At 40.3% G+C, this 21,209-nt stretch overlaps 1 protein-coding gene across 8 annotated transcripts in view; it reads right to left on the reverse strand.

The window, feature by feature from the left end:
- Positions 1 to 21,209, reverse strand: part of IQSEC1 (IQ motif and Sec7 domain ArfGEF 1) — a 356,171-nt gene that overhangs the window by 141,358 nt on the left and 193,604 nt on the right. For 6 of the 8 annotated variants that reach the window (XM_075053238.1, XM_075053240.1, XM_075053239.1 and 3 more), the window contains one exon: positions 20,689 to 20,733. In XM_075053238.1, the coding sequence (XP_074909339.1) occupies positions 20,689 to 20,733 (45 nt within the window). Of the gene's footprint in view, positions 1 to 1,271; positions 1,484 to 13,100; positions 13,853 to 20,688; positions 20,734 to 21,209 lie in introns of those variants that run through there. The other 2 variants (XM_075053242.1, XM_075053243.1) reach the window with 2 other exon arrangements.

Genomic DNA, 21,209 nt, shown 5'->3' on the forward strand with positions numbered 1-21,209 from the left:
CCCAAGTGCTCCCAGGAACCTGTGAAGCTTAGTCTCAGTAGGAACATACACCTTTATAACTTCAGAGTTTTGCACAGGACTTTTCTGGGACATTTCCAGCAGTATGGAGGTTGGGATGAACATCTATGCTGTAAAGACTTTTTCTCTGGATTTAAGCACTGGTCCAGTTTGTTTCAGGCAGTCCCTCTGCTTCTGGTTCTAAACTCAGACCATAAATAAAATGACTTGCATCTTAATCAAATCCTCTCTCAGGGATTATTTCAGTTTCTATTATATTGACTCACTGTCTGCTGGGAACTAAGGGACTTTTTAGCTTTATTTCAGGACCCTGAAACAGGACCCTCCACAGTCTCATTCTGGTTGTAATGAAAGTTCATGCAAGAATTCAGGCTCTCTAAACTCTTTCCTCAGCACAGAATAATTATGCAGTGTGAAATGCAGTAATTATTTAGATTATGTGATTTCTCAAGGGAGGCTTGTATGACAAAATGTACCATTCAAATCATATAACCATGTAACATGAAGAAACTATAGCACAAAGATGGCTAGCTATTTTTAAATATATAAAATTGCTGTGAGAACGCACAATCACCAAGCGTCTCGCTTAATAGCTCCATTCCTGGAATAAACTCTGCTGGAATCCACAGCAACTGCTCTTGGCAGGGAGCATGCAGCATGTCAAACACGAACCACTCAAAGAATGTGCCCAGCGATGCACAGCAGCCACAGCCTGTCATCTTATTTAAGTCAGCTGCATTTTCACATAACACGCACAGGTAAGATTGTAGCACTACACTAGCTTAGAGACATTTGAAACTTCAGAGTTCTATTCTGCCATAAAAGCCACCTTCTTTTCTGCCCCCCTTCCGCTTTGTCTGAGCAAATGATGCTTGTGGTCTGCTAAGAACACATGCTGTATCTCTGCATTTGGAAGAGAAAATAAATAGAAAATTATGATAAGCAAGTAGTCATGAAAATAAGGTTTCTTTCATATTCCAACTTTTGCCTGCTTGTAAATGACACAGAGGTACTTCCAAGACTCTGAAATCATGAAAACTCCACTTTCCTTGAAGATTTTTTGCAATAATCCTGTATTTTTTTTTTCACAGCTTTAGTATAAGGACAAGTAAGAATCTAGCCTAATAATAATCTCAGACTACTTAGAGTTAACCATGCAGAGGGAAAGAATACAAGCAGTAGGGCAGACGATCTTTAACACAGGCAGTTTTCAGACTTACCACAAAATAAAGTTTTATATATTCTTACCATACCTGATTGTCCTGACAGAAATGCAGTATTTCCACATCAGATTCCACATTGCACTGCCATCTCCCTTCATGACCTTCTCTGAAGTGTTTGCAAAGTGAAAAAGATTCCAAGTAACTCAAGGAACAAGTAAGTTTAGCAGCTCACGACTAAGTCCAAGGTTCATGCAGCAGCCAAGCACTGATTCACGATTTCCAAGTGATTCCTCCGACCTCCACTCAAATGAACTCAGAGAAGCCAGCTTTCTCATCTGAAGTCTCGGGTTACTTCTTTCTTCATGATTTACAAGACTTGTTGTTTACATTATTTGCAAGCCAGAAGAGATTATTAGAGGCTGTTCAGAAAGCTACATATAATATTGCTCCAAGTTGTCAAGTAAGAGAAACCTATCTATGCAGCACCTGCGAAAAGTTATTCTAATTCATTTCAGTTCAAAAAAACCAGTCCAGTAACCTCACTTACGAGAACTGTAAATGCTTCCCAAATACACACTAAATCAAATGGTTTAGGCTGAATAAACTCTCAACTGTTTGCAAAATTTCTTGCATACTGTAATAAACTTTTTAGTGCCAAAAGAAGTAATGAGTCATTTTCCAAAGCCGTATTTGAACACATACAAAGTTATGACTTTCAATACTGAATACCAGCTATGACACTTAGCCTATAAATTACATCCAAAAAAATGGCAAGACCTGATAAAACAAAACAAAACAAACTCAAAACAAAAAAACCAAAACCAAACCCCAACTTATTCATTATGCATATGGAATCCTCTTGCTGTGCTGACCAAGTTTAAACACACAGCATTTATTGCCAAAAGTTTGAATAGAACTTAAGCCTCAATACACACACATACGGAATCAACCTTAGAGAAAAGTATTATTATTGTTGTTGCAATTATTATTAATCTTTTTAACTGAAGGACAAGCCCTCTAAATTCTGCCCTGGTTTCTCCAAGACCACCCTGAAAGTTAGTGTTGTTGCTATGACAGATTAAAACTTCCTAAGCCTTCACTCAGCCCACTGAGACCACACTCTCTTTTCTACAATGAGGTCAACAGCACGATTATCAGGGGCTCTTCTGGATCAAAGACATTAGATACATGTTTATATTATAAAACTTCATTAATCAAGAAACTAAGTTCATGCTACTTTTTCATCGAATAGTATGCTTTTATGATTAAATGTCTGTTTTCTGTTGCACAACTCCATTTTGTGTAAGGCCATTTTATCTAGGATCTTGTGACTGTTACTACTATTCTGAGTACATTCTGTTTCAGGGGTTTTCTGACAACTATTCCCGGACCAAGCTATTGATGGCTCATAAAAAAAGTCAGAAGTTCCACAGCATATTGTACATTTTAAATCGGTAGGCTCAATGAAGAAAAATTACATTAGTAAACATACATCTGTTCTTAACACAATCATTGAAATACATTTCAATGGTGGAAAAAGCTACGTAAGTTCAGGCAGACCAGCTGAACCCTGTCCATCACCTTAACTTGCAAATTTGAGAGATGAAGTGCCTACAAGATAGATTTTCTGATTTTTTGTATGGTATACACTTGAAGTATTTCATTTAGCATAAATAAGCCCATTATATACAGAGTATAAAACTAGTAGTTTATTTTCTGTATAGTATAAAGGTATCAAACAGCATGCTCAGTTGTGTCAACTACATCTCTTTGAGCCTACACTGGAGGCTTCAGTGTAGCTGACGTATTTAGATTATACATTCCTTGATTCTCCTTCAGTTGGAATATTTTGATATTACCAGCATCTTCAGGAATAGTATTTTTATCTGTCTCTAAAGGTAGATTAAGATGGATGAGATCTACAAGAGAACAGTATTTTAATTACCTTCTTCCATGTTTCTAAAATTTGTGCACAACCAGTGGCCAAATGGATTAAAGTAACATGTGACAGCATCATAGGACAGAAGTGAGATACTGTGGGATGGTTTGTATGTGGGTTGTTTTTTTGTTTTGTTTTGTTTTTTAAATCATTGCTGCAGCATTTCCCATGGAAAGGAGACTATTTATAAAATAGTGTAGAGAGTATCTCAGCTCCTGTCCTGATGAGCTGAGTTTGTCCACTAACTCCCAAAGAGACCTGGACAAATCAAGGTAGCCCCCCACTAAGAAAGCATTAATTCTGCCAGGAATGGCAGGCCCAAATTTGGAATATAGAACTGACAGACTACCTGTAAAGACAAAATAATATACATCCAGAAAATGCTGAATACTATGTAAATCACATAATGAGTTAACATGACTAATATTTCAGTTCTATGATTAAATCTCAGATGTAAATAAATGCTATTTATTCTGGTGTAAATATGAAGAACAGATTGCTGTAAAATGCTCCTTGAAATGGTATTTGAGAGTTATGCTTAAACCTAAGAGCATCTTGTAAAGCTTCAGGAGGGCAGGGAGAACAATGCTAGATGTGACCAAGTGTGGGTGCTAATAGCCTCAGCTAATAGCTGGTGATTTCTGTACCTACACAGATGTGAAGAACTCGTGATGAATCAAAACCTATGGCTAATTCTGTCTCTCATGAAGGGCTGCCTTTTCTGAAAACAGCTCCTTTGTAATATGATTACCAAGGAGGTAACAGAATGGATATCAAAGAGGAAACTGACTGATCAACTATTTCTTACCATTAAGAAAAACCTTATTCGGGAATAGAGGAACTTTTCCAGCAGCAGTAAGACAGTAAGTCCCTTTTGTCTTAGCTGTTTACTTTCTTCTCCTTTGTTCACAGTGACATTACTATGCCTGAAACAAGGCACAGATTAGCATATCAAATGATTTCACTTTTTTGAAGCCTTGTTTGCTTTCACTGTATGACAAGTCAAGATGAGCCCCAGCACTGCAGGGGCCTTTTGGCACCACGTCTGTCTTTGACATGGATTTTCCATTTTGTACATCAATCATAATCTATTGTAATGATTCCAGTGACAATCTTCTCCCACACTCACATGTTTGGCCAAGAAATCCTAGCCAACGTGGAGACTGTGGGTTGGTAACAAGGGCTGTTTGGAGACAGTTGCTGCCTGGCTGGTTTATTATTCCTCTTTGGGTGTGGCAATGAAAACTTCAGTTATCTCTTCCCCTTGAAATAAAACAACAGATTCCATTCATGGGACATCACTGCGTCCACCCAGTCACACCGTGTATGGGACCATGCTCTGTATGAGGCAGAACTCCCCAGACAGATATACTTAGTTTGCTCATCTTTTTTTCCTCCCATAATACTCCCTGGAATCTTTATTAGATATGCCCTGCTTGCAAGCATCTACAGCACAGCTCTCATTCTCAGTAGCCATGTCAGCACCGCTACGTCTGGATCCACAGCAGTGCCCTGCTAACGGTTCACATACTACAGGCTGCCTTCATCCTGCCAACTTGTAACAGGAAGGTGCAGGAAGAAGTTCTGCCTCCTTCCAAAATTTCTTCCCACTTCAGTACACTGGCTTTTCCAAACCCAGCATCATTATGTCTCCCTAGGACACTGAGTGACTGTTTTATTTTCAGTGGACGTATTACGTATTAATAGGAACAATTATCAAGTGCTGCCCCCTGCATGAGAAGGTCACATTGTTCTTCAGTTTTCCCCCAGTTTATTTCCACATTTCTACATTGAGTGGACAGACCAGGTCTCTTGGAGCTGCATTTCACTGTCCATAAAACAGGAAAAGCAATTCTCAACTTTATAAAACGTTCCTCAACTTTTTTAGGAAGAAATCTTTAAACAGCCGCAATCACTAATTCAAAGACGATAATGATACTGGCACTCTCAAGTGGCTTACGAGAACTGAGCAAATAGTTGAGGCAACTGAAGATGCATTCATTCTTAACCATTCCTGCCTCGCTGAGGCGTTATTGCTGCTTATTGCAAAGTCAGCATAACGGACTGTCTGCTGCTGAGCTACTCCGGATCTGCAGTCTAGAGCACTGGCTGAAACTGCTGATGCAGGTGAGTTTGCACCAAGACGACCTGAAACATCTGAGACACACACATCTTTTGTTTTGCAGGCTGTACACAGAAGCAGTGAGCTCTTGCAGGGGAGTAAAAACAATTGGAAGAATCAATATCTCAAAAACGCTGGAACAAAATTCACCAGAAGTTGTTTGTCAGAGCCCTCAGCTTGATCACTACCAAGCACGTACAACAGTAGGATTCTCCCAACGGTTTTGATTGCTACGAGAACCCAGAGCAACTACTAGCACACTCTGTGATGGAGAGTACTAAAGGATTCTTAAAAAAAAAAAAAAAAAAAAAAACAACAAAAGAAAAAAAAAGTCAGGGGGAAGGTAGGGAGGTAATGGACAGAAAAGAACTGGAGGATTTTAATCTATTTTCTATATTTTATATCAGAAACAAAGCTGCTGCAGGCAAAGATATTACAGGGGACATAAATCATTCTAACTATTTAAAAATGCTAGAGCTAAGATTCCTTTACAAGTTGTAGGTAGTATATTACTTTTAAATTATATTGATGGAAAGGCAACGCTTAATTTGGAGTCTTACATTCTATTACTCTCCCCCCTCCTGAGATTCATTCATATTTGGCATAAAAGCCTGCATGATAAGCAAAGTGCTCTGCTGGTTCAGCCAGGGAGAGGAGGTGAGTGTCAAGCCCCTGTCACGGAAGTTCCTATGAAGTGGCTCAGAGAAACTGCACACCCAGGACACCTTATCTGATTTGCTTTTGATAAAGTCATGTGCTCCAGATGCATGCATCACTTGACACATGACACATTTGCAGCTAAGATAATCTTAGTACCTTAACTGTGCACAGGCTTATCCTTAATTAGGTTAGCATAACATTCCTATGAAAAGGGAAATGAGTATACTGCAGCCTTCAAGAGTGAAGGCAGCAATTTGCTTATTTTCCTGAAGTTTCTACCAATTCAAAATGATCACAAAACAGAATTTAACAGCATTTCTACTATTATGTAGATTATATTTATAGGTCATTTGACAAAAGGAAAATGTGAGTGTTAGAGCTAGTATGTTTTTGGTTGTCAGGACAGTTCCAGACCTATTTTTAACTTAGGTAGCACTCCCTTTATACAACAGCTATTACCAATTAAGGATTGAAAGGAGTCTTACAAATAGATGAGTTGTAAATTTTTAGATTGAAAAGCATTCTGGCTTTTTAGACAATTTAGGGTATCTTTAAACCTTCAACTTGTAACAAGTCAACATTTTTAGTAGATGGAAGAAGGGGTTTAAATTAAATATTTCCACCACACTTTCTCCTTAGCCTTCCCTGTATTTTCTTTTCTTCCCTTTTAAACTTCCTTTTCTGATTTTTCACAAACATTCCCAAGAGTACACAAAACTCAACCTTTCCTGGGAGTTTATAGCAGTGACATCCACGTACCAGTCTTTCTGCAGAACAAGGTCAGCATGATTTTGGCATTTTGATAAAGGGCATCCCCAACAATCTGGCAAGTTAGTGTTGTTTCGAAGAGGCCCCTCCAGCACCCTTCCAGCTGCAGCTTCTGACAGACTCCTTGTATGTCTCCAGGCCTCCAACCACGCTCCCAGACTCCCTTTTCTGTGACTTAATCTTGGAAGACTATCAAAGGAAACTCAGAGAGCTTCCAATCCCCCTCTGCAGGGCACGTAGCCAAACGCACAATTAAAATGTGACTGCTCTAGGGTCTGCCTATCAGTTGCATCAAAGTACAGTAGAGACCAGATAAGGAAAGAAAAGCCTGGCAAACAACGTGCACTCTAGGGGCACAGCGAAAGGGCAAGCACCACCAGCTACGCATGTGAGAGTCCCAGCACAGATACCCCAGTTCTTCAAAACCCTAACAGGAATCTTTGAAGCTCTGTTTATAGAAGGCTAAAATCTGTACAAGTGTGGAGAACAGAGAACCTGAGGACTCACCGATGGTTCCTTGGGTGAGAGGGAAGGAGGTGAAGAAAAGGAAGGTTTCAGAAAGGCTAGAGACTTGACTTACTGAAGACTGCAGAGAGGCAGAAAAAAAGAAAGGCATATACACAAAGAACTGTCTCCAGTCTGAAACCCGGTTTATCAGTTACAGCAGTGGTAAGGGTAGACAAATCACACAGCCTTACATATTCATGCAGGATTTTTGCTCAGCAATACCCAAGCCCCACAGCACACCCCGGTGAAATCACGGGATGGAAAGTTAAGGGGTCCTGTAAGATGTGTATCCACCAGGTAAGAAGAAAGAGAGCCCGGAAAGTTAAGACAAACCAGAAATATGAATTTAAGGCATATGAACAACACATTTTGAACACATGCATGGAGATTCTCTTTTAGATACAAAATAGCATTAATTACATTACAATGAAGGATTCAACCAGATTAACAGGTATTTGGGGTATTTTAATTTAAATTTTTCAGCTTGAAATCACTTTACTTCCCTGCGTGTAGACAAGTCCTCTGTTTTTAAGGCATTTTACTATTTTGTATATTTATTTGAGGGTTTTCTCTTAATCACTTTTATGCTGAATGTGGGAATACTGCAATCTGCACTGTTTGCAGGCTGTACTTCAAGAGAGTGGTGGATTTGGGGGGATAAGGAGGAGGAGAGAGTTTTATGCTCTCAGCTGCTCTGCAATTGCACAAACATTGCCAACATGAATCTCCAGAGAGAGAGCTGTACTATAGGCATATGACTCAGCCCTGGTCTGGATGAAGTCACTGTCAAGTGAAAGCAAACTATTTGTTTCTAACAACATATATGGTGAACTCTAAATGCAAGTTCAAGACAAAGCTTCAGTAATTTTTCCCACCGACTTTGCTATTGTTTTTTTTCAAGATATTGCAAAGGAGCTCATAATTTAAATGACAGCAAGAAGAAAAGCAAACCAACTGACATCACTGTCTCTAAGTGTGCAAAAGAAGTTCCCTGCTCTCATGAACTAGAACCTAAGGATTTTTTTCGCCCTGCTCACCGTTACTGAGATTTGCAACTAGTCTACAGCTACTGTTTCCAGGAATACAGGATTACAGGATGGTATATAACATACTTTTTTTCCTTTGTTAAATCTGTTTTTAAATAATGAGTGTAACAATAGCCTTCCCTTTAACTATGTAGTAACACATGACCATTGAGTTCTTCACATTTTTTTTATGCTGCATTTTACTTAAAGGAAACAGCAGTACTGCTCTGTGACTATTAGCAAGCACATTACCTGGCACATCTGAACCCACCTCACATAATCCTAGAAGCAGAGTCCATACTCTTAACACCAGAAATGAGGAACAAAGACCACCAAAGCACATTCTTTTTAACAAAGAGTTAACCTAGAGGACAAACCTGACATAGATAATTTAAAGCACATGTGCTGTCTTTGAAATTGCATCTACATTAAGACTGGCAATTCCTTTAATGGCTTCAAAAGCTATGAATTTGTCGTGGATAACAGAGTGGGAACGAGGATGAGCACAGAGCTGCAGGTGCCCTGCAGCATGCAATATTAGAGTGGCTTTAAGTAGCTTCTGACACTCAGTTACTTTGTGATAGTCTAGTATGGCAGCAATAAGCTGCTCCTACCAAGCAAATTCATGAAAGCATTTTCATTTATAATCATCACTGAAACATCCTAATGGGACTGAATCATATACAAAAACACAGACCTATTCTTGCCCCGAGATGGGCTTAAGCACATGATTCAATCTATCCTGAATCACAATGTTGGAACTGCTAGTCCCAACAGGAGACTAGCAGAAACAACTTCAACTAATCCCTGCTTCAAAAAAACCATCATCTCTCACTTATCTTATTCCACTGGGGTGGCTAGAATCAGATGCTTGTTAGAAATGGCCCTAATTGCTCTGTAACAGACTCATACCTCCTTTAGAAAGATGAAACTGATGAAAGAAAAATGAAAAATGAGAAGAAATAATTTTAAAATCATTTTGGTCTTCCGGCAACTGGATTCCATTAAAGTAGCCTTTACAAACTCGGCACTTTATGTTTTTTAAAATGCTCTTATCTTGGCAAGAAGAGAGAAGACATTCTGGAAGAAAAAATCCCCCCCAAACTACAGATTATAGTTGCCTTCACTGCCAGTCACAAATTTTCTCACCTTATGCTTTATCTTTAATGCAATGTTAATGGTAACAATTTCTCGCTTGGGCTATTACACACCAGCTGGCAGAAGCACAGCACGATGCACCCACTGGCTAAAGAAAATCTTCACTTTCACATGCTAAACCTGAAGTCACATGATTTCATAATAATCCATTGAGTAAAGCATGACACGTTCATCCTCAAAATCCCACAGAAACCCTACAGCGATTTGCTCATCTTACACTTTAATCTGTTACAGAAATACATCTCTACGCTTCTAGTATTTGTATTCAAAGGATACCAAAAGCCAGCACTAAACTGAGGGGTTATCTAGCACTGACCAAGATGCGCTCCGTGTTAATGGCAACAGAGAATTGAAATTTGACTTCTGTAAATTATTGAATTACCAAACATTTTTTGGACCAAGTTTCTACCCCAATCCCCCCATTTGCTGTATACAATCTGCTACAACATGGATAAAAGCAGGATGTTAGTTTACATACACACTATTGGAGGCATCAGCATCATTACCTTCCAGTAACTTTGTTTTGTGAATATACATGTGATGGGCAAAGTCCTAGCTATTGAAGCCACTGCCAAATTTAAGAAACAGACTAAAAGCACAGTTTGTTTATTTTGTCTTATTTCCCCCTTTGCCTTGCTGTGTTGAGGAAATATACTTCACTGAATCAATTTTCACAAAGGACTGCAAACTCTACAGAAGCCCTCTACTCTAGGTTGGGTGTCTGCCCTTAGCTGGGCTTTTCTTCAGGAATGTCACATGCACAGCTTGCTATAAAGAGTTTTGGACTTGGATTTTTACCTTGTATACCTGAATATATTTGAAAACTAGCACCTTAGAAGGCAAAAATTGTCCTAGTTTTACTCTGTCCCATTATCCAGAAACACTAGTTTCTTGCAGTGCCCCAACTAGCACTACAGCTACAGGCAGCGAGGGGGACTGGTTCATTTGCCCTGTCCTCCAGTCCTGCTCCCAGTCCCACAGCTCAGACAGCAGAGACAGGCCACCACCACAGTCTGCCTGAGCCTCTGGGTATAGTCTTGTTCTCAAGAGTTTGAGGAAGAAACACATTTCCCAAACAGCAACATAGTGTGCCAGGCCCATCCTGCCACGCAGCTCCATATGTTGAGGGCGTACATGTTGTGAGTGCACACAACCAGCCCAAGCAGCGAACACTGCTATGCAAGAAAGTTGCAAGACCTAACACACCCTGCATGGACTTCTCTTGAAGTCCGTGGATTTCAACATAGATGCACAGTTCTGTGCAAGCGGCTCCCAGGGGAAGACAGAATTATACCATAAGTCGGACTTGTCCATGTCAGGCAACAGACATGATCCCACAAGACCTCCCTGAGTAATAAAAGCTAAACAAACCAGCTTGATTTATGAATGTAGAGCAGCGAGCCACAGAGCTTCTGAAGCAACAAGAAACGTTTACCACAGTTTTGAGCACTGACTGCAACTGAAAATGAAGTCACGCTCTGCTCTGACACTCCACAAAAGGAAAGAGAACAGTGACATTTCTTGTCATGTACGGCTTGCTAAGCGCTGCTGGGGAGGGTGAGTGCACGAGGAGCGATGAGCAGAGCTCTCATGGCCAAGCAACGAGTCTCTGAGTCACCCCACAGGATCAGGAACACACGGCTTAAGTGGGAGGTGGGCAGCTATTCCACAGCATCCCTATGTCTGCTCTGAGAAGTCATCTGCTGTCATAGCACTACCTGTGCAGGGGGAAGGCTTAGGGGTTTGGCACTGCTTCCCCCACGACTTGTTACTGCACCTCTTCACCTGAAGCCATGGCTGGTCACCAGGTAATAGCGGTGGCACAAGGGAATATCATACAGGGATGTCTGATGTTTGCTCCTGCCTACATTCACTGACACATCTTCCCCTGCACCATCAAGGTGTAACAGAGGGCAGGCAATAACCCTAGCGCTAATACTGAAAATCCATGCAGTAAGACCCATGTAATAGAAATGCTACTCAAGTCCTGTTTTGGTTATCTCATTTTATACATAAAAGTAAGATATATACCCAGGTACACATAAAACTCTTCCCCACATCCCCTTGGCTCTTTTCCAAGAGCATTTTAAACAATCTACAATTACTAATAAAAAGTAATTGAAAGTAAGTCTCAAGAAAGTTTGTTTGGTTTTTGGTGGTTGGTTTTTTTTCCTTTTTAATATGAACTTCCTTGCATTTATCTGGACCATTTGCTTTTCATGCTTGTTTATCACTGTGCTTTAATCAAGAAATTATTTTGTTTAAAATGTGAGAAAGTTGCAACTTTCCTTCAATTTTCCTTTTCTCAAAATGATGAGAGCAAAGCGCTTCTAAGTGCTTAAGTCCTCTTTTTACTTCTGTTCATACAAACACGCTCCAGAAGGAGGACTCAAGTACATCTAGGTTTTGGTGACAAATAAATTAACTATCTGGAAGGAAATAAATGGACAGTCCTTAGCTATTACAGAGGTTAGGAGATGTAGAATAACTCTACAGTAATTCATTTACAACAAAGCTGGGATTTTGCCAGGAATCCAAGACATAAAGCTTTAGTTTAGCTGCATTTATTTGTGTCAAAACAGTCTGGCTACATTTCTATTATTTTATATGGTTTCTCAGCAAGGAAGACATTACAATGGGCTGGGAATAGGTTGGAAATTTTTTGGCTTAGAAATGAAATCTGTGAAAAGCTGCAAGAAGAGGAGAATAAAGCTATCTTTTGAAACTTCACAAGCCAGTGGTCACAGATGAGGGTCCTATATTACTCAATGCCAGAAAGTGCGGGGCACCCCTTAAACCTTGAAAAAGATTGGAACAGTTCCCTTTTCCAGCCTTCAGTCACTGCATGAAAAATTCAACTGCAATTAGCATTTAGTACAAAGCACTTTCTGTAGGCTGACAATAGGTAGTCAGACCAGAAAGTGTACATAACAAGAACGGAATCCCATTTTAAAGAACTGCATGGTTTTTGTTAACAATGACATGATCCCCACTTTTTCCCCAGAAAATTCAAATACACATAATTCCCTCTGCTTAGTAGTGTACATCAAGAGCAAGAAAACAGAAGTTTAGATTAAAAGCATCAGGGTAAGTTCAGGGACATGTTAAATGGAATTGCTTATTTTGCTGTTCCATTAAATAGGCAAGCTCAATGCATCTGACACCCAGTCCTATTCTTTATGATCACTATTCACCATCAATCATTTAAGCTGTGTGTCAGACCTGCCTAAGTGAAGTGCCCAATGCTCTGAATGACTGTGATGTGCACTTTGAGCTGGAAGGAAGATGAAAGATGAACTATTATATTACTAAATATCTCTGGGAAAAAAGGATCTTCTCTGCACTACATAAATTTCCATGACATTTCAATTAATCTCCTAGTGCTATTTACAGTCTGTACACTACACAACACATGCTACCGTGCCTAAGGATAAGATATCAGAGAAGAAAAAGTACTAATTGAGTCTTAGCTGAGATGATGTGACAAAGTAAATGTTAAAACCAAACAGCATCATCACCTTTCACATCTGCATGCACAGAGACAAAAGTGGCTGATAGTTAATGCAATAAAAAAGCAGCTTTACAATCTTTGTCACAAGTTCTCATTAATTCTCTACCACTCCCTTTTCCCCTGCATATTTGCCTTTCAGCAATGGAGTAGAATAGCAAGTAAAAGCACTGGTGGCATCATGTGCAGCCACCCAGTTCTGAAGAGCATTTCAGAGTTAATGTTTTCTTACCTTTTATAGAAACCGTGAAGAGGCTGGAGACATAAAAACTGCCAGTAATCCAAGCAGAAGGCCTTTAACTTCAGCATTTTCAAATACTTCTACTGCAGCAACTGTAGTGTGCAGCTAGGTTTTAGCAACACAAGACTTCTTTTTGTTATGATTTGAATGACTCAAATCCAGTCCAACACACTCCTCTCCTTATTGCTGCAGCGTGTTTCTAATTGCTACCAATATATGCAGCTAGTCATGCACATGGCACAGCACCTGCACAGTTACAGTATCCTACTTTAATACAAAGAGGCAGTCGCACAAAGGATACAAATTCATGTGCGCTCTTTGATCCTGATTGCAGTTTATCTTTCCAAAGGTCCCCAGTGCTACTGGGATAACTGTTATTACACAGAAATCCCACTTCTCCTTTCGGCTATTTTAGGCCATTCTAAAAGCCCTCTGGTCAAGCAACGTGTATATATTCCGGTTAAGGTTTTTGAAGGACCTTTGGAAAGCATCCTTGAAGCTCACGGAACTTTGGAAAATACAAGCAATTATCTCAATCAGATCTGACAATAACTGCCCTATAATCACAGCAGTGCTATGATCCCATCACACGGGAACTGCAGGCTTTTCCCCTTTTTCTATTTTTTTTTTTTTTTAAATAGAGCAGCACACAACTCTGTTAATCAGCTCCTCCTGTGTAAATCACATCAGCTCCATTGTCTGCCCGCACCTATGAAAACTGTGGGCTCCTTATGAGAGGGGAGGAAAAAAAAAAAAAAAAAGAAAAAGAAACACCACCCACCCCCCCCCGCCAAGCCCCGCCAGGCAGAAGTGCAGGCCCTCCCCACTCACGACCCAAATTACGCTTATCTTATTCCCACCACACTTCGCCAGCTAGGTCTGTGTGAAGAAAAAACTAATCACCGGAGCCACATGGTGCGCAGCGGGGCAGCCCCCCGCCGCAGCCCGGCCGATGACGCCGCCCCGGCCGGCTGCCGCCGTTGCCGGGGCAGCGGGGACGGGCGGGCGGGCAGCCGGCGGGGAGCGGCCGCCGCCGCCGCCATTGGCCCCCGGGGCAGGAAGGGCTCGGGCCGGGGCTCGGCGGCGGCGGCGGGCTCCGGGCGGAGCGGGGGCTCGGGCTCGGGGGCTCCGGGCGGAGCGGGGGCCCGGGCCCGGCCGGCCCCCGGCAGCCCCTCCGAGGTAGCGCGGGAGGCAGCGCCGCCCTGGTGGCGCGGGGAGCGCGAAGGAGCGGCGGGCTGCTGCCGAGGGGAGGGCAAGGCGAGCAGCGCTTTGCTGCCCAAAACCTGGGGCTGGGCGGGATGAAGGCTGAGCGCTTTTCCTCTGGGGAGACAGGAGTCCGCGCTGCGCCTCTGCCTCCCGGGGAAGACGCCGGCCCCGTTCCGCCGCCGCTCCCCCCGCTTCTTTCCCCTCGACGCCAACGCGCGCGTTTACGTTTAAGGAGCTCCCCCAGCCCCGCAGGATTCTCCGGGCAGGAGGTCATAGCGCAGCACTGCTATTTTGCAGGGAACGCTACTGGCACAAGGGAGGACTTCAACAGCAATTCTTTTTTTTTTTTTTTAATTTTTTTAAGTTTTTGTTGTTAAACACCTGGACAGGTGTTGTGGGATTGTTGTTGTTGGTGCTTTGTTGGGCTTTTTAAAATAAAAATAAATTTTAACACTGCTTAAAAAATATGAAAAGAAAACCAAACCCCTAAAGCTTAACATGAGGCTCTTGCCCATGTAGACACATCTAGTTCCCCAAGTACCTGGATAATAAGCTATATTTAGGGATCCCTTCGGTTTCTGGTCTTATTGTCACTTTTTGGTTGCATAAGTGCCTTGCAACTTCTTAGAAAACTGGTTTGTGCAAGTTTACTTGAAATTAAATTATAAATATATTTGAGTAAGAACCGGCACTTTCTTTAGTGAAGTAAAGAAACAGGTAAATTATGCCCAGACAACATTCCAAAACGGTCCTGTTGCACTTTGCCTGGTATTTCCCTAAAAATACATTGTACAGTACAGGGTGAGTGGTAGAAATAAACAGATCATGAGGAAAGCAACTTGCATGAAAAACCACAAACGTGACGTGCATTTGATTTAGGCCTTTTAAAAAATAATTTCTTTTAAATATTCTCTTTAAAACAATCAATTGCCTGTGATGCCTGCATTTACTCACTGTGATTTCTTTCAGACCAGCATCAGAGCTGGTACTGTTGCAGTGATTCCTAAGAAAATACCATTTCTTACTTTTGAGAAGCAAGCCCCCTAACAATATTAAATACTGTGAAAGTTCAAGCCTATTCTTCTTCCTGACCTCATATTCCCTTGGGCTTCATTAGCTTGGCAATTTTCAAGACAATGATGCCATCGTGCTAGCTAAGGATATTTAGGTTTTCAAATCAAAATCTTCTACCCCAGCTTTTCATCCCTAATATCAGCCCCTGTTTTCCAGGGATAGTTTTAGCTAAAGCAGAACTGAATGAAAGGCCCTTGAGACCCAGTGCCTGCTGGCAAGCTGCAGCCTTCCCCAGTCTCCCTGGTGCTGCCTCCTGGCTTGGGTTGGGCTGGTCCATTACAAAGGCTCTATGGTATACTGCCGAGAGGATAACATGGAAACCTTTTCCCCTTTATTTCCAAGAGCAAAGAGATAGCAAAAAAAGTTATGCTTGAGTTTTCCCTATTGGAACATTCTCCTGTCTGAATTTCTTCAGATTCCTTTAAAAAAAAAAAAAAAAAAAAAGATGAAGAAAAAAGCAGCAGCAGCAAGGAATGCCTCACCCCATGACCAAGAACAGCTATTCTCAGGCTCAAGGAAGGAGAAGGGGAAAGCCATACTGAGACAATTAAGCTCAAGAGACACCATCCAAAGACTTGATCCCAAAATGAGACTTTTCTGAAAACTTATCCTTTGACCATTCACATTGCAAAGCAATTTCTTTCTCTCCATCATACCCTTTCCGGAGGGGAGCTATTTGTCACCTTAATTACTTACTTCTAAATACTGGGCTTTCAGTGAGTAGCAGCTATGTACGCATGAATTTTCTGACAGCAACCAACACTGATTATACTGCACTGCATGCAGGGAAAATGCTAATTAGGACTTTGCAAATGAAAAGCACCACGCTCTCAACATGTTCTTCATTTTTACTTGTCTTCCAGAGGAAAACAACAAAGAAAATTAAGCTTCATCTCACGCTCACCCTGGATATAAAACCAGTTCTTTCAGAAAGGCATTTACTGAAACCTTTGACTTAGAATTCCCAGGCCTAATAAGAGCAGGAATTTTTGGGTGTGCTGCAGCTTCAGCACTGGCACCGTAAGTGAGCAGTTTGCTGAAGATTCTGATAGTCATTTAGAGTTTTGCTGTGCAGAGGCAGCTCTGGCACAGTAATGTACACAAGCCTCTTACAAGTCTTTCAAAAACAGCTGCTAAAAAAAGGGGCAAAGTGAAAATCATATAGTACACCACCTCCTTTTTTAGGGATGGTTGTCTTGTCAATCCATGAAGCTCTGAGGCTGAAGTAAAACAATGCGCTGATGGCAGAGAGTGTTGTATAAAATAACGCCAGCATGAAGTCAGTGTCTGCTAGACTTACTAGTATACTGATTTCAAGTGTTGGCATTGTGGAAATCAGGCAAATTGACTTGTCTAGATACATAATCTTTAACCCTTCATAAAATACAGAAATTGAACTACTGTTATTTACTTACACCCTTACACTGATATGCCAGGAACATTCCTGAAAAATATTTCACTTGCCCAGAAAATCAGGGTAGCCGCCTACTTACCTGGAGTACAGAAATTGGAAGCCTGCAGTAAGAAAACTGTTTGCCACGAGTCTTTCATGACTCCAGGGTGAAACACTTCAATAGCCATCCACAAAAACTTCACACTAGCGATTTGTACATTGTTGGAGTTCAAGAATATCATGAGACTAAGACAGTGTGGTTCATATACTAATTCCACGATACCCTGTGCACACCACACTAAAAAGTGGGGAACATATAAGGAATACATACAAGGTGTACAAAACATGATTTTGTGCAACTGAATAGATGCTGAACTAGTTCCTGGGAGGCTTAAAGGCCTCATTGCTCACAGAATACAACAGCACACGGAGCTCCTGCACGTTGGGTCCCTTTCTTGATACTGGAAATCAAGTAGTCTCCACGTGCAAGTTGGTGGGAAAATTTCCTGGGTTGCTTATACAAAGAATAAGGAAGACTTCCATGTTAAAGGCTCTGCCAAACCAGATCTCTCTTCCCAGCCCTCTTACGCATTTCTGGGTACCACTTCAGCAAGTATTCCATCCCAATGAGGGAAAATGGAAGACCTGTGATTATACAGAGCTCTCAGGCTCTGCTGCACTGTTGTGACACCTGTGCATGTTGGTGACATGCTCTACGGAGATGCCCAGAGAATCAGGGACATAAAAAAATCAAGCTCTCTTCCCCCACCCCCCTTTACTCAAAGGGAAGCTCTGCTGCCTAGGAATGCTCCAGTTGCTCAAAACAAAGTTATTTTGCTTCAAACAGCTCTCAGATTTATGCACTCCCCCACAGACAAATATTAATCGTCATTTGATACTACCCTTCACTTTTGGTTATTAAGCCTCTAAGCTGCCAAAATTTCATGAAGTAGAACAATCAGAAATTTGCTGTTCTCTTAATGCTGAATGTCTTTTCTGCATGTCTGTTCTCTAAATTCAAACAAACACTAGCTGATCAATTTGTTACAGAAGATGACAAATACACCACAAATATCTGCAAAGCTTAAATATTAAAATTTCTGGATCATTTGAAACAGGTCTGGTAATACAACACTCCAGAAGACTCACATTAAGATTTAGATATTAGGAAACAAAGTATTTTCAGATACCAGCTGAAAGCTGACAGAGTCCAACTCAAAATATCCAGAACAAATACTCTACAGACTGTGAAAGAAATTCTGCAAAACAGAATATACATACACATATTGTGCAGATTTTTCTCTTTATAATGGACATAAGCAAATTTTTCACATTAGCCCTGACTCTTTACAGCTTTTCTCTGTAAAAAGAAAAGCTGTAAAGAGCTTTTCTCTGATCTCACTGGGCTTTTCTCTGATCTCACAACTGTGTAACTTTCAAATTGAACCTACAAAATCCAAGTGCAGTCTAAATAAATCCAGGGGAAACAAATCGATCTGTCTGGTGGGGATCTACATACAACTGACATTTTACAGAACCAGAAGTCTGGATTACAATGTTCCAGAGCAGGTGAGAACTAGAAGAGTGGTTCTTTGAGGGCAAACTTACTTTGTTGATGGGGACAGGAATTTAGTGAGAAAAAAATGCAAGGAAAGTAGCCAGACTAGAAAATACTAATTGTTTGACAGGACACTGGATGGGTTCATATGAATTGGTACATTCCATTTTATGGGTCATTCAAAGGCAAATTGCTCAACATGTTCATGAGAACACATTCAATAACATGAAGTCTTCTACTATCTTTCATTTTACTTAAAAATAATAGCCTCGATTCTGTTTAATTACAGCTCCAGAACAGATTTGACCTACTGAAGTTGACTAGATATTACATGCCGTTTCTTCAATAATTATTTAACCCGTGGGAAAATTCACTAGTTTAGCTGATATAATCTGGAAATTTCTTTAATGTCTCCTCTATGATTGTTTCACTCTAGAGTTTTTAAACATCATAAAATTATTCAAAAGGACTTAACGCATGCAAATGCATTTATTTCCAAATAACTTTTTATAAAGACAGTTTTGTAAAAATATTTACAGGTATTCTCAAGATTTTTTGCTGTTGTCTGAATTAGTTTAGGAAATGCCTGAGCACAGAGGTTTTATAAAAGTAAACGGGATAAAAAGAAAAATCTCAACATCTCTAATAACTTAAAACTTAAAATTTTTTTTTGTAAAAGAAGGTAGAATATAAGCTATTATAAAACTACTGTTTAAAATATAAAGAAGCTCAATCAAGGATTCCATACCAGCCTGCATCTCTCTGTTGCAGGCTTAAGAAAGTGTTACCCACTGAACGCATACTAATGAGAACCAATGCCATTGAACTTTACACATATACTGTGTGTATTAAACTTTGTGGTTCATGAGGCCATGCAGCAATGGCCACATTGGTGGATATTAAATCAAATGGTCTCAAGTTTATTGAAAATAGTTTAAAACAAGGAAATATTCACATGTTTTTATGATCCTGTAGCAACTGAAAATGATTCAACCACTGCAGTTTCTAGAAAACATGTCTATTCAGTGCAACTAAATCTAGTCAAAGAATATTCCTTTTCCCACCAAATGTTAAAATTCAGCCACTTACATCTGTTTAATTCTTCCCCATCTTTCTCACTGATATCCTCCCGTGGAAAAAATTCCACTGGAAAGGAAAACATTGTAACAAAATCTGCTATTTTCACAAAGATTTATCTAGCCTGGAATAAAGATGGCAGCAATACCTGGTTCTGGGAACCTTATCCCAGTAAATGGTAAATCACAAACCAGCTACGCGATGTTCTTGCTAAAATAATTTTGCAGAAAATCTGGGTGGGGGGAAGTTGACATTGCCTCCTGCATTGTCCTACCACACAAAGAAACAGTGTTCCAGTCAACCAGGGAGATGGGAACAAAACTACAGTCATGACTAAACATCGTCCAGTGTTGCTATGCTGGAGCTGAAGACAAAGACAATATTAAAACATAGGGTGTGTGCATGTGTGTGGTTCTAGGAAACGATAATAAGGCATACTCTTTACTTTTAGAGGACCATACACTGGAAAATAATGGAAGATTAGAGAGGGCCTTTAATTTGAATAAGGTTAAACAGAACAGTTCCCGCTAATGTTTTGTTCAAGCAAGATTAAAACTACACAATGTGGGGAAAAGTCACATCCTCAATCCGTAAAGTCTCCAAAGGAAGACTTTTACCAAAACAACTGTCAATTTGAGAGGAAGGGACTCTGCCCCAACTTAATCAAAGGAAGTCTGAGACTTTGATGCACTCTTTAATGTGCAACTATGAGAATAAAAGATGCAAGGTGCCCATTTGATATGCACTGTTAACAGTGCTAAGCATTTTTTTTCTAAATTGAGTGATCAAAGTAAAATCTTAGTTACTGCAATGACTCATATGACAGTACTCTCTGAAGTTTATACATGTGCTTTTATCAAAACGCTGAGCAGTGAAAAACATGAATGACAGTTCGGCACAATCAGTGTTGTTCACTCAAAGCAGTATAAAACTGCCAGGGAAGGTCAAATGTTTTCAGCACAATCTAAGGTTATAAAAATCTGAGAGAGAGAAATGTTTTGCCCATGTGCATGCACAAACACACCTTCCCTCCCTTCCCTTCATGCTCCTCTGACAACAAATACAGTGTTTGAAGCTAGAACTGAATTTCAAGTTGGAAATCCTGGAAGAGAGCACACTATCCCCTCTAAAACAGAAAAATCCAGCTATTTGGTCAATGCCTTTACTGGCTTTATGTTGTAAGATAAAGCTATGTGATGTACAGCTAATACAGAATAGATGCAATTTCTATCATTTCAAACTTAAAATTAACATCTGTATTACCACAGTACCTGAGCGGATCACTTGAGAGGCTGCTTCGTGTTTCCAGTGAAGTCCTGAGATGATAGCAGAAGAATAAAATTATGAAGTATTAAAACTATTCAAAAATACTATGTCCTTAAACGTCAAATGCTTAATGACTTTACATTTTCTTCCTTTTTAATGACATTTTATAATACTTAGCATGCCATTAAACACGGTTGAAAAAAACACCAAACCACAAAACCTAAACAAAAAACCCAACGGCTATTTCCTATACACTAGAGGAAGGGGAATTACAGAAACATTTTTTTGAACTAGTCAAAACATGATCAATTTTCAATATTTTAAAAGCACTCTACCCTTCTGTATTTGTTATACATGAATGACAACACTTTGTTCTATGAATGACTGACACAAGTTCTACCGTCTTTGTTCTATGAATGACTGACACAAGTTCTACTGTATGCATGACTATATTAAGCATTTCCAGAACCTGTCTTCTACTTTCAGTCTTGCACTGTGTACACTTAGCAGTAAAATCTCAGCTCAA

Source organism: Buteo buteo, chromosome 21, assembly GCF_964188355.1.
Source record: "Buteo buteo chromosome 21, bButBut1.hap1.1, whole genome shotgun sequence".
NCBI classification, from domain to species: domain Eukaryota; kingdom Metazoa; phylum Chordata; class Aves; order Accipitriformes; family Accipitridae; genus Buteo; species Buteo buteo.